Genomic DNA, 13,254 nt, shown 5'->3' on the forward strand with positions numbered 1-13,254 from the left:
TAACGTTATCCTTTTTTTTCCCGCGGGTTAAATGTTTGACATATTGCAGAAATTCTATTTGATCGGAATGTTTGTATTTAAATATTTAACCTGCTCAATATTTAATCTCCACATAATCTGATGAGGAGCATGTTTGCAGAAATGTATAAAAAGGACCAAGAAGTCAAAAATAAAAAATGTAGCATCCCCACGGAAGTCTGTGTACACATTACACTCATTAGTTTTAGTGTAAGATAATCCTATTTGAAAAACAGACCTTTTACGATTTCTACTGTGATTTTAAAGTTAACTGTAATGCAAAATAATAACTACAATATGCATTTTAAAACGTAAAAAGGTAGGAAATGGCGTATTTTAAGTTTTGTTATATTTGAAATAAAACTTTTTGGCAAGCTTTGACTGCCCATAAACTGGTTCTTTTGCGCAGATCTGGCAACCCCGATTACAGAATCATATTTTAAATACATCATACAATTGGTTGTTTCTTCATAGGTGTGACATCTCTCATACCAGAAAAAATTACATCAGGCAAACATAATTTGTCAAAATCATTTATTTACTATAATACATAGCAGATGATGTTAAAATATTTAGTTTGTACATCATATGATGCAGTCATATGAACATAATGTTGCTCTTTTCTTTTAAACTACACTAAATGGGATCCTAGCAGCTGCACACTTACCCTATTGAGCCCTTTCCTCTGTTTTAGTGAGTCAATTGAGATAAATCTTGTCATTTTTGTTCCCATCCATTCACATACAAGCTCCGGCATCAAAACTAAACACCTCTGAGTTGTGCTGTATTCCACACAAAGACTGCAAGCTTTCTAAACGGCATCTGTTACAGTGGAACAAAATTCAGTACCATCTAATAAAAACAAAAAAAAGTTGTATTTATATAGAGAATTAAGTACAGTCAATGGATCTAACCCCAAATTTATCATACAACAAAAAAAAAAATCTGATTATAGGTTTTACAAGATTATACAGAGCTCCAGTACCCCGGGATTTTTGTTTTGCCAGCCATCAAACAAGGCCAACACATATTTTATATATATATATATATATATATATATATATATATATATATATATATATATATATATATATATATATATATATATATATATATATATATATATATATATATATATATATATATATATATATATATATATATATATATATATATACACTGTGTATATAGATATATTTATATTTTCCTATTGTAGGGAAACGATTAAAGTCAAAATATGATAAGTCGAACTATGGCATGACACAAACAAACTAATATAACAATTTGACCCCATTGTAATGTTCCCTCAAACAAGTTAGAAAACAAAAACAAAAAGTCTTGCATAAAACAGTTAAGCATTAACATTTTTCATCTCTTTCAGTTATTAAAAGTGGCAAAGAACATGCAACTACAGTTTAAGAAATGAATCAACAGAACCATAGAAATTGTGAAAGTGGTCTGAGGAAACAGAAACGAACGAACATGAAACGAGATGGAGATAACCTGGCGTCTTCTGAAGCCTGGATCTCTGAGATGTGCCAAACGGTTGCAGTGGAGTGTTTCCCTTTCTGTGGTTTCCAGAGTACGAGGGGCTCCCGGTTTAAAGTCTGTAGGACAAAGTGCATCCTAGGCAGGTGCCCCTGATTTCATGAACTCATATTAGTTCAATCCCAAATGCCTTGGGTCACCACCACCCCAACAACAACTGCTGTCTTTAAGATAAAAATATCCTAAAAATATATCTTTAGTCCATTGTAAAATAATAAGGGGACAATACAAACAAGCAAAAAAAAAAAAAAAGGCACATTTTGCCATTATGGCAAGCTGTGCATGTGGTGTTGGTTTTAGTGAGTGATTGACAGCTCCATTGTCTTTCAAAACAAAACAAAAGCTTTATAAATATATCTTCCTTATGTTTGCCATGTTTGAAATTAGTCGATGTGCATATTTACTGTCAAATTAACATTGACATTTTCTTTACAATTTTTTTTTTTACAGTTTTATTCAGCATCTCATTCAGACTGGCTGAGGAACAGAAAAGGGGGAAATTATAAAAATAAAAGAAAATGGACAGGGGAGGTCTCAGGCAAGTCACATATTCCTTTGTACAAAAAAAGGTGTTTTTTTTTTTTCACTTCTTATTTTAAGCGGCTTATCCGCACACGTACAAGCCGAATGTGAGTAGGAGGTCTATATGAGGGGTTCGGGGGGCAGCGGGTGCTGGATCTGCTGGGGCTGGAGGGGAGGAGGGAGCTGAAGGGCCAGCAGGGACTCTAAGCCGTGGCCGTGTGGAGGAGGCGTCCCCTTGGCGCTGGAGGGCTCTGTGATTTCACCACCATAGAAGAAATACTGGCACTGCTGGATGAAGGACTCGATGACGGACTGGTTGAGTTTGGTGGTGGACAGCGTGTCCTTGTTCTCAAAATCAGGCCTCATGAGCGTAGGCCAGAAACAGATGGACAGATTGTCAGCCGTCATCAACGTGGTCTTACTATGCTGACTTACCCTAGTTGAAGAAGCAGATAAAATCTATTTTAAAAGCATTCTTAAAAACCACACACACACACACACACACACACGTGTCAAATATCATATTGCCAACAGTTGATGTTTCTGACAATATCTCTGACTATCATCGATACAAGATCATCATCTTTGGACTGTCGTTGTTGTTTGGGCTGCCTTGTTGAGCGCAGAGGCACTGAGAACATTATTTACACACCAAGCAGTTTAATATTCCAAATATAATAGGACTAGTCCAACAAACCGAATCATTCTGTTTGTAATGCGTACCAAACTGAAAGCCTCATACCAAACGGTTCAAAATTAATGTGTATTGTTACACCCCTATAAAGTAAAAAATAAAGATGAATGGGACAAATTATTATTAACAGAACTTTAACAAAGATAAATATTTTCTAAAGCTGAAGACAAATCGAAAGTGGAAGCTGAAGCTTTACCTGTTGAGGTGAGTGGTGACATATTTGAAAACTTCATAGTTCACAGGAGGAAATTTTCTCACGATTTCCTTCAGCACTTGCAGTCTTTCATAATGATCTACAATTTCTGGAGAAAACACATTTAACAAACTCGTTAGACAGAGAAGAGAGGAAATATTTAGACTTTATATATTTATACTCCTTGATTGATACCTGCGTTTCCCAGAAAATAACTGCACGTCTTAATACGTTCGTCAGCCAATCAGATTCAAGCATTCAATGACCCCCCGTAGTATAAAAAATATATATATATATATATTTAACTGCAGATAACCAAAATTAAACAATCAGAATCAAATACTCCGAGAGACATGTGCAATCTGTTCATAATTAAGTTCAACAAGAACAGAATATTTTAAACATATAAGCAAGCACATAATAAATGTATATTTTACATTTTCCGTCAGAAAGACAATGAGAAATTTGCATTCATGTCACACTCGTTATCAAAAAGAGATTTCTGTATAAGGACAACAAGCTACAACCGCCTGGCCAAAAAAACTGCAAGGGGAAGGAAGAGATAAAGCTGAAATATCAATATGTTCAAAAAGAACAGCATCCCAGCACTTAATGTCATTTATCTACAGCAGTGTGGATCAGAAATAATGAGGAGTAAATCACAGGGGGCCCTGGATTAGATTCAGCACTCGGAAGCATCAAACGGAAATGCAGATGCATTTAAATGACTTCTCAGCTACCTTGGGCTGGGATTAGACGGTGTGGTGATGGGATTAATATTGAACGTAGTTGAAAGAAGAAACCGGGTACAGATAAAAAAAAAAAAAAAAAAAAAAAAAAACTCGACTGGAGGCTGTTGAAACGGTGGTGAAGTAACATGGGCAGGTTGCTACTTGTTCTCATAGCTGAAGCAGACACACTTCCTGTCTTTCTTGTAGCTGTGCTGATGCAACGGATGAACGCTGTGTCACTAAACCTGCCTCATTTTACCTCGACACACTGCCGCCCACCTGCTGTTTGTGAAGACTGAAGTTTGGATAAGAGACTGGAGTCAGACATGACTACAGATGGAGTCAACTGAAGTTTGTTTGGCTTACACCTAATATGGAAATGAAATCATTTCAATTGCTGCAATTCTTCCAATCCTTATATGAAATATTTGTTTACAAAATATCTTCACGGAACATGATCTTTACTTAATATACCAATTATTTCTGGGATAAAATAAATCTATAATTTTGACCCATACAATGTATTTTTGGCTAATGCTACAAATACAGTATACCCGTGCTACTTATGATGGGTATACTTATGATTATGGTTTTGTGGTTCAGGGTCACTTATATAAACAACAAATAATTTTTTTTTAAGTTGTATTTATAAAAAAAAAAAAACATTTTATTCTTGTAAAAAAAAATCTCTTTTATTTGTGTCTGATAAAAAAAAAAAAAAATTAATAATAATAATACTATTTATCAAGTATGCATTAAAGAAATAACGCAAAACAAAATAAGGCAGTAATAACTACAGTCTGTGGCATGGCTAAATGAATTTTAAACACTGCAGTCAGATAACAGATATTTTACAAAAACACCATCGGTTAAGTCAATGGTTACGGTTATTATAATGCTCAAAGAAATGAAATATTTTTTGTGCTACAGTGACAAGTTTTTAGAGGAATCAACCTATAAATGACTGGCTTAAGTTACAGCTGTATGTATTTTAAAAATAATAATAATAAAAAAAACTTAGCAGAAACCGTCAGCATACGATCTTCAATTAAAAAATAGGCAGTCCGTTAACACAGTACTTGATAACCTGAATGAAGCGGTACTTACTGGCTGCTTCCACTAGCTCTGGGTGGAGTGAATACGGTATGAGGGGGTCGGGGAGGTCGGCAAAGAAGGCCTTCAGGGCCCCAGCCACGGCGTTCACGGCTACATCCATCACGATCAGGTCAATACTGTGGTCTGAGAGAAGAATGAAAATAGTGTGAGCTTGCATAAGCATCCAACTCCCTTTGTCACTGCTGGAAAAGCCACTAAAACAGATTTAACGGCACTGAGCAGAATAGAAGGAAAACTATGGAGAAAAGGAAAATAAAGCGAAAGAGAGGCTGTAAGAGTCGGGTTTAAGGTGAAATGACAGCTGTCAGACTAGATCTCGCCGCAAAGGCACTGAATGAACACAAAAAGGGGAAAAAGCACCCAATTCACAGTATTGTGAGGAGAGAGAAGAGAAAAAGAGAGCGAGGCTAATGGCTCCGGGCCAGCGGGCAGACTGATGCCTATAGTAGCTCTTTTGGCCAAACGATGGCTCACTGAGTGAATAATCTGGTCACTCGGCTGAAGATTTTCCACCCATTCATCTCCACAACTCACCAGCTAGATATGACTAGTGTTTGATTTGAAAGATATATGAAAACAAGAGTGGATTCACTTAAGCTACAAAATAAAAACGTCTATCTTCTGTAATAGCGAGCGGTACGATGGTCTTACACACGAGAAATATATTGCTTAATAAGTTGTCAAAATAAGCAAGGGTTTTGTTATGCACAGCATTTGTTTTTGTCAGTTTTATTGTTTTGAAGCTGTTGTTTTTTCACTCAAGCGTTACATAACGTGCTACAAGCCACTTTTGCATGCATGCCAGGCTTCATTTGTTACGAATAATCTTATCATTTGCTTCCTGTCCATCAAGTTACAAACAGAAAGTATTTATACACACTGCATTATCCAAAATACTCAGTTATTTCAAATCTAGAATCTATTTTTCAATGGATTTGCAGCCAAAATAACTACACTGTGATATAGACCATTACAGGGAAATAAAATTGTTCGTGTCGTGGAATAAATTTTGGTCATACCACCCACCGCTAGCCTGTAACTGCCTCAATATATATTGCCAGCGTAGTGACAATTTGATTCTAAGCTTTAAAATGAGAATATAACAGATCACTTTTATGTGTCACAAGGAGATTTAAGCTAAAAATGCTCCTGCATAAGCTAATAACTAGTGCAAATCACAGCTTGGTGGAGGCCTGCAGGCATCACGCCAGTCAGTAGCCACAAATGGCAAGTTTGTTTTTACAGGAATGGTCCATTTACAGTGTGAGAGATCATAATCACGTAATTCAGGGTCTGCTTCTTGTCATTCATGCAGCTGAATGGAGATTTCACCCTTTGATAGTAAGAAGAAAATATGAAAAATGTATTATGTAAATTGTTAACATAAATGTACTATGAACAGAAAAAAATATATATATAACGAAGGAAAATTATATAATTTTTTAAATAAAATAAAAAATATTGCACATTAAAATGAAGCAAATAACTAAAGCAGACAAGACACGTGAGGTGAATGCTGCTGAGCAGTGCTTGTCTTCAACAGAACTATAATGAATCGAAAAGGTGACATGAAAATCAAATATACAAATTAACCCTTCAAATTAGAGTTTATCAGTCTCCTTCTATCCAATTTGTGAACTATCTTCCAACATGTGTCCCAGCGGCATGCCATCAAACGCCTGCAAATGAAGCCTAATTTCCCACAGAGCCCAGTTAAAATCAGTACGTACCCTGGTCGAATTGTTTCTGAATGTTGTCTTGATCCGTCTTGTTTCCATTCACTCGATAAAGGCCCTCTGTGGTGAGACCTGCAAATTAAAAGTGACATTTCATTAAAATCAATCCCACAAAGGTTATGTGACAAAACCTCAGTGGAACAAAGCAGTTAGTGCTCTAAAAACAGCTAATGCTTAAAATGATGCACAAATGAACGATCGGTGTCAGTCGCAGTTTCGTACAAATGAAGAAACACTGCAGAACAAACAGTAAAGGGTGGAGAAAACACAAGTTAAGGTCCATATTTTTGACAGAAAATTATGCTTGGGAAAACAAAACATCTGAACAGTGAGATGATCCTTTTTCTTTTTATTCCAAGGACAAGATGATCTTTTAAACTGGGCTTTTTAATATGACGAGCTGTATCTGTGCCATTGTGTTTTTCCATCTGAGTGCGTATTACCTTCTAAAGTAACAGTATGTTGTTGACAGTCACAGGTAAGAAAGCATCTGCCAAAACAGTATGTGTCTGTCTCACATCCGTGGAAATGCTGTCATTACCGAGGTGCAAATCTTCCTCAGAAGACCAAATATTACTGAGAGCTAAAGCGCCTCGATCTACAGCTCTTTTTCTACATCCTTTGCTCATATATTTCAAATCATGCACTCAACCTAGTAAACTGGGCCACTCCAGATGGACGAGTGGACATACGAGCTGATCTCACAGCGAGAAAAAGTAGGCCAGAAATGCAGATAATGCAGCAGAATTCAACCCACACTTCCCCGTTCCCTGACAGATAACATTGCGTGTATCTCTTTATTTTCATTACGTCTAATCTACTGAAGCCCATTTATCAAGCTAAAGATAGCTCTGTGAAGCCGTGACCTTGTGTAGCTCCGCAGTGCTCCGGAGCGCTGATGCAAAACACAGGGCCCCCACAGTCGCTTCCAAAGCCTTGTGGGCTGCTAACTGCTACAAGTCAAAACCGCTGTGCATTCTTGAGATGCTCGCACATGTCAGAGCCGGTCCCTCCTCCAGAGAGGTGGGAGAATACACAGAGGCGCCTGCTTTACTTGCCACCGTGTTCATGGAAAGGGCAGGTGTGTAGTGACGGATGTGGGCTGTTTATTACTGCCTGGGTGAAACGGGTCAAAATAATTGAAACGAGTCTTTTTGAAATCTAAAGATCTAGCTAGATACAAATATTGTTATCATGCTAATACTACAGTTATTATAATACTGTGAAAAATAATGTGTCTGGTTGACACCCCCGACATAGTAGGTGGCCATATTCCAGCTTTAAGGGATAGATCAAACCTCTGTTCATCTTCGGAACACAAATTTAGTTATTTTTGATGAAACCCAGCAGAAAATCATATATAAGTGCACCTCGAAAAAGTTCGATCAATGGCATTTTTTGGGATTACGCACAACAGACAGGGTGCACATGTAATTTAAGTGCGATTCACTGGCAACAATAGAAAAAGAGAAAACAACATAAATCTAAAGATGAATTCTGTTTCTTTTTAGAATTTCCATCGATATAATGATAACACTGTTATTGTGAATTCTTTTGGATAAAATAAACATGCAGTGAATATCTGATACTTTAATATCAACTAACTTTGGCCACTGTTGCCAAATGGATTCAAAGTAATGTAAATCGAAAATATAGGACTGTGTTTGATACACAGATACGACAATGTATCGACAGAGATTTTACAATACAAATATCGATATCATGGACCGCGCTTAATTTGAAAACAAGAGCAGCATTTAAAACGGAGTGGAAAAGTGCAAAGGTTTCTAAAAAATAATGAACAGCTTATAATATATAGGCTTCAACACTGTTTAATCTGGCCGCAGAAGAACACAACCGGGGTTGCCTGATATAAAGAGATGTAATGCACGAAACAGAGCTTCACACTTGTGTAATATGGGAATATCTTAGTTTGTCAACCTGGCAACCATTAGTACGCGCTCTCTCTCCACTGTGGATAAATGTGCGGTGCGGTGAGCAGTACGGTGGCCGAGAAGTGCCGAACAAATCACAATTCTGAAAATAAAATAAATTACAAATGCAAATAAAAAAAAAATAAAGAAAAAAAAGAAAAGAAAAGAAAAATCAAATCAGAAAACTGAACAAAAATTTGGAAAAAATAAGTCAGAAATCACCGCTGACAGGACGAGACATCTGTCAATCAAGGTATACAGAAGGAACAGCGGAGTAGTGAAAACACTATTGTGACAATTTTATTTTGCTATTTGAGCAATTGGGAATGCAAAAAAAAAAAAAAAAAAGGCAGATGTTTAGGGTTACTTTTTTTGGGGGCAGAGAGAATTTAAAGGCGAGAATATAAATACAAAATAAAATAAAAAGACTGTTCAACTGTTAATATTTTGCATTTATATCCTCACCTTTAAATTCTCTCTGCCCCCAAAACAGTTTAAAATTAAAATAAAACTAAATAAATCTATCAGCAAATATACTATTAAAACTTGTAAAAAATATACAATGAAAACATCTTTAATGTTCTGATGCTCTCATACTACAGAGGGACATAAGTTACTTAAGGAGCTAGTGTGAAACTATGACCAAATAAAAATAGCACCACAATATGTAAATGTTTTAATTCTAACTAAATATTATCAAATTCATTCCCCTGAGAAGTCGAAAAAGCATGTGCAAGAAGAACGTACTTTAGTACATGAAATAAGTGAAAAGGAAACACACACACAAAAATAAGGGAGATAAAATAAACCTAGATGAATTAGCAAACTTTAGTTATTGCTTAGACAACCATCGTGACCCATCCCTGGTTGATTGTTGCTTTGTGATGTCATTTGTGGCCTGCTGATGACTCATGGAGATTAAGTGATGGTTTGGTGAGGTTCCCACGCAACGGTGTGGGTTTGCATCCAACCCTTTTTGTCAGGCCTGTCACATGCGTGAGCGTGAGCTCTGGCCTGGTGGTGTTATGCCCAGCCTGACACTGCAAACAGAGTGTGAGCTCACTTACAAGTGCAGGAACACTTCAAGATGAACCACACTGAACCAAAGTCAAAGCCTTGAAGGAGTTCACACGTACTGAACTGTCAGCTTGCTCAAGAAAGAGTCTGCTTCCTATTTCAGATAGCTGATAAAACACAGTACACACAAACAGACATTTCCACGTCCCTGAGATTTAGCCACTCAGGTTTATACAAATCACTTGATGGACAATATAAACACATTTCAACCAGTCCAAATAACGTAAAATGTTACTCATCATTCAGCGCAGACACATTTAAAACATATGGTGCATTCAAGTCAAATCAGAAAGATAGTCATTACGAGTTGAATGCGCATGAATTTCACTAAATTGTAATTAAGAGTGGGAAACTCAGGATTTTCTTTAAAGGGATAGTTTATCCAAAAATGAAAACAGACATAATTTTATTTTCTTCTGCTGAACACACACACACGCACAAAAGATATTTTGAAGAATGTTGGTTACCAAACAGTTGCCAGTAGCCGTTGACTTCCACAGTATTTTTTCTAGATTATAGAAGTCAGTGACTACCGGAAAAAATTAATTCCCTACATTCTTTAAATCTTGTGTTTAACAAAAAAAGAAACCGATTTGGAACAACTTCAAATTGAGTAAATGATAACAGATGTTTCACTTTGTGTAAACTATCCCTTAAGCTTGTCAAAATTAAAAAAAAAATAGTTTTATTTTTTTCGAAATTGCATTTACAAAATACCAGAATTGTACAATTTCTTGAAAAATCGTTAAAACAATGCAGAACAAATAATGCACATTCTGTATGTTTATGTAGAAAAGGTGCATCACCATCTTGCTTTGACCAAAGTGATTTGAACGCACCTGACATCGTTAGTCACGACTTCACAACACATAAATACAATCTTCCCAAGAGGATTTCTAAGCCACCAATGATCATGGTGTCTAACAGCTGGCAGCCATAAAAGTAAAATCAGTCTGTGTGCGAATCCTGTGTGCCGTATCAATAATTTCAGACGTGATGATCTTTAGTCAAATGCTGTGAGGAAGGTCAATGTCAAAAGAGTGGTAAAAACAGTAACAGGAAACCGTAATAAGGGAAGTGATCTTAATTTGGATGCAAGTCTATTGTCCCCCCTAAGCCCTTCCCATTCACCGCTGGACTTTATCTGCACCTCCTCATCAGCAGATTGCCATCGCGCTCAACCTCAGAGGCAACAAAAGGCCACCATGATACAGGAAATCACAGGCATTACCGTAGCACAGGAAATGTCAAAATAGAGCCCATATGCAAAAACAGACCATAAATCAAATCAGGCACTCATATAAAACCCAGAAGAAATCACAATATAACACAGATTTATCAGTTCTCTTTTAGCAGAGGTAATCTTGAATGTGGTTTGAAATGATGCCAGACGACGTACACAAAAGGACAGCTTTGTAATGAAAACCATAGTAAAAAAATAAAGAATGAGCACTGCTGTTTTAGCTCTTGATTAAGTGTTTACACAGACAATATCACACAAAAAGTGCACTGCACACAGACTCTGCATGTCCGATGCTTCATTAGAGGAATGTCACGTTCTTCTTGAGTATTTGTTTTCACACCGAGCATTAATTCCTGTTGATAATAACAGCAGAAGGAAGTCATTCATTGTCAATGAATGTTGGTTTCAAATGGACATAAGCCAGAGTGACCATTAGTTACACAAGCAAACATGTCCGGAGTCTTAATAAGGTTGGGCCAGTTGAAAATTTTATGCAAATGAACAATTTCACAATGCAACGACAACCACTAGAGCACAACAGTAACCAGTGTGAAAGTCTTGGTTACGGAAGTATTTTTCCCATTCATTTTCTCCATGGGAGTTTATAAACAAATCCACAAGCCTAAGTTACAAAGGTACAAGATCATGATACATTGCACATGAAGTAATAGAATAAATATCTACAAATCTGTACAGTAGTTTAACGGTGTATGAGTATGAAATACAACATTTGAAGTTCAATAACAAAATGGTAAAAATAAAGGCCTAATTTTCCTTTTACTAAGTTTGGGGTCTGTAAGAGTTTTCATACTGTGACAAAGTTGAATATTCAGCAGCCTTCACTGCGGTCTTCAGTGATCCTTCAGAAATCATTCTAATAGGCTGATTCAGCTAAAGAAACATTTATCGTCAATGTTGCTTGATATTTGTGTGGAAAACATGGTCGCTTCGGTAGCTCTAAGTACAATGCTACACACAAATGTTTCTTTAGCTGAATCAGCCTATTAGAATAACGTGATATTTAACCCCTAAAATGCTAATTTTACCAAGGCAACCATGCCATAAAACTAAAATTTTAACCCCGGAAAGCAATTTTTTATCGGGGAACCTTCTGGAAGCGCCATTGGGCTAGTTTTGGACTAGTTTTGAGAAGCAACTGGGCAGGATTTGTTGTGAACACCTGGCAACCATGATCTGAACACACGTGCTGGAGATATACTACTAATTACAGGAGCGTCTTTACTGATGAGATGTGCATGAAAATCGCATTAGATTTTTTTGCACAGCCCTAAGTACAGCTATGAAAAACTTCAAAAGAACTATATATTTTTTAAAGTCCCCCAAATATTGATCAATTAATACTTGCTGAATAAAAGATACATCCAACTGTTGCGTTCTATAGGAGTGAAGGCAGTGGAACCCACATCATCCATCTGTTGAGAGATACTGTAGTTGAGCGTGGGAAAGATGGAAAGTTAATATGCCACTGTGAGTAATTCCACTTTTCTTTTACGATTTGTCTCCAACTACTCAGAGAGATATAATAAAAACATTACACATAGAAAAACAGAAATCACCGCCTGGGTGAGTTGATCATCATTCATCTTGTTCATGATATGATTCACTAATGCAATTTAAACACCATCTCCTGCATAATTTTAATTTTCAGTAGCAAGAAAAAAAGATTCATTGTCAATACACAATGACAACGTATATCTACTGGTATTACATCTCATTCGTGATTACAGTCAGCAACAGCAGAGTGACCTGGTGACCTCAACGTGAACGCTTTAGGCTGGACTCGAGCATACTGGCAAATGTCATGCATCGTATTCCCCTGTTACAAAAATGTCTAGAAGGGGTTGTACACAATAAAAGGGCAAAGCTCAGGGTTACAGCTTCTGTAAATGCTACAGCGCATGTCTGTGCAAAATCAATGTTCTTGCTTCAAAGCTTGGTTGAACGTTATACCGGGACTGCAACCTTTTCACTGAGCTTCCTTTATAATGCTGTCATCAAATGCTTTCTGAAAAGGGCGTGCCTGCACAGGAACGCACCAGGGATGGGCTGCTATCAAAAGATTCATACCTTCAACAGAGGCCTGAGCAAACCCAACAAAGTGTATTCCCAGTACGCTGCTTTGATCCATTTTACATGCTTTTCTTGTGTAATTTATCTTAGCTTATTCAGAAACGTCTGAGGAGATTAAAAGGAATATTGTATTTGATTATAAAATCAAATATTTTACGTGTCTTCCTCCTAGGTAATCACATGCACTGCAGTACTCAGACTAGCACAGCTTGTGTGAAAAATGACTTCACATAAATAAAGAATTTTAAAACAGTGTTAAAACACATTCGGTCCATTCCAAAACATAGCGTGAAAATGGTTTCAAAAGACTGGATTCATAATTATCCCTTTTAAAGACATATTCTTCAAGCC

The 13,254-nt window shown here is 36.7% G+C and overlaps 1 protein-coding gene across 1 annotated transcript in view; it reads right to left on the minus strand.

Annotated features, from left to right (window-relative positions):
• Window positions 1-1,133: 1,133 nt before the first annotated feature.
• arhgap5 (Rho GTPase activating protein 5) overlaps window positions 1,134-13,254 on the minus strand; it is a 35,860-nt gene continuing 23,739 nt past the window's right edge. The window contains exons 4-7 of the mRNA XM_052579920.1: window positions 6,553-6,630; window positions 4,814-4,945; window positions 2,979-3,084; window positions 1,134-2,524 (exon numbers count right to left, since the gene is read on the minus strand). Of these exons, the coding sequence (XP_052435880.1) occupies window positions 2,209-2,524; window positions 2,979-3,084; window positions 4,814-4,945; window positions 6,553-6,630 (632 nt within the window). The 3' untranslated portion in view covers window positions 1,134-2,208. The remainder of the gene's footprint in view (window positions 2,525-2,978; window positions 3,085-4,813; window positions 4,946-6,552; window positions 6,631-13,254) is intronic.

This window comes from Carassius gibelio, chromosome B17, assembly GCF_023724105.1.
Source record: "Carassius gibelio isolate Cgi1373 ecotype wild population from Czech Republic chromosome B17, carGib1.2-hapl.c, whole genome shotgun sequence".
NCBI lineage: Eukaryota > Metazoa > Chordata > Actinopteri > Cypriniformes > Cyprinidae > Carassius > Carassius gibelio.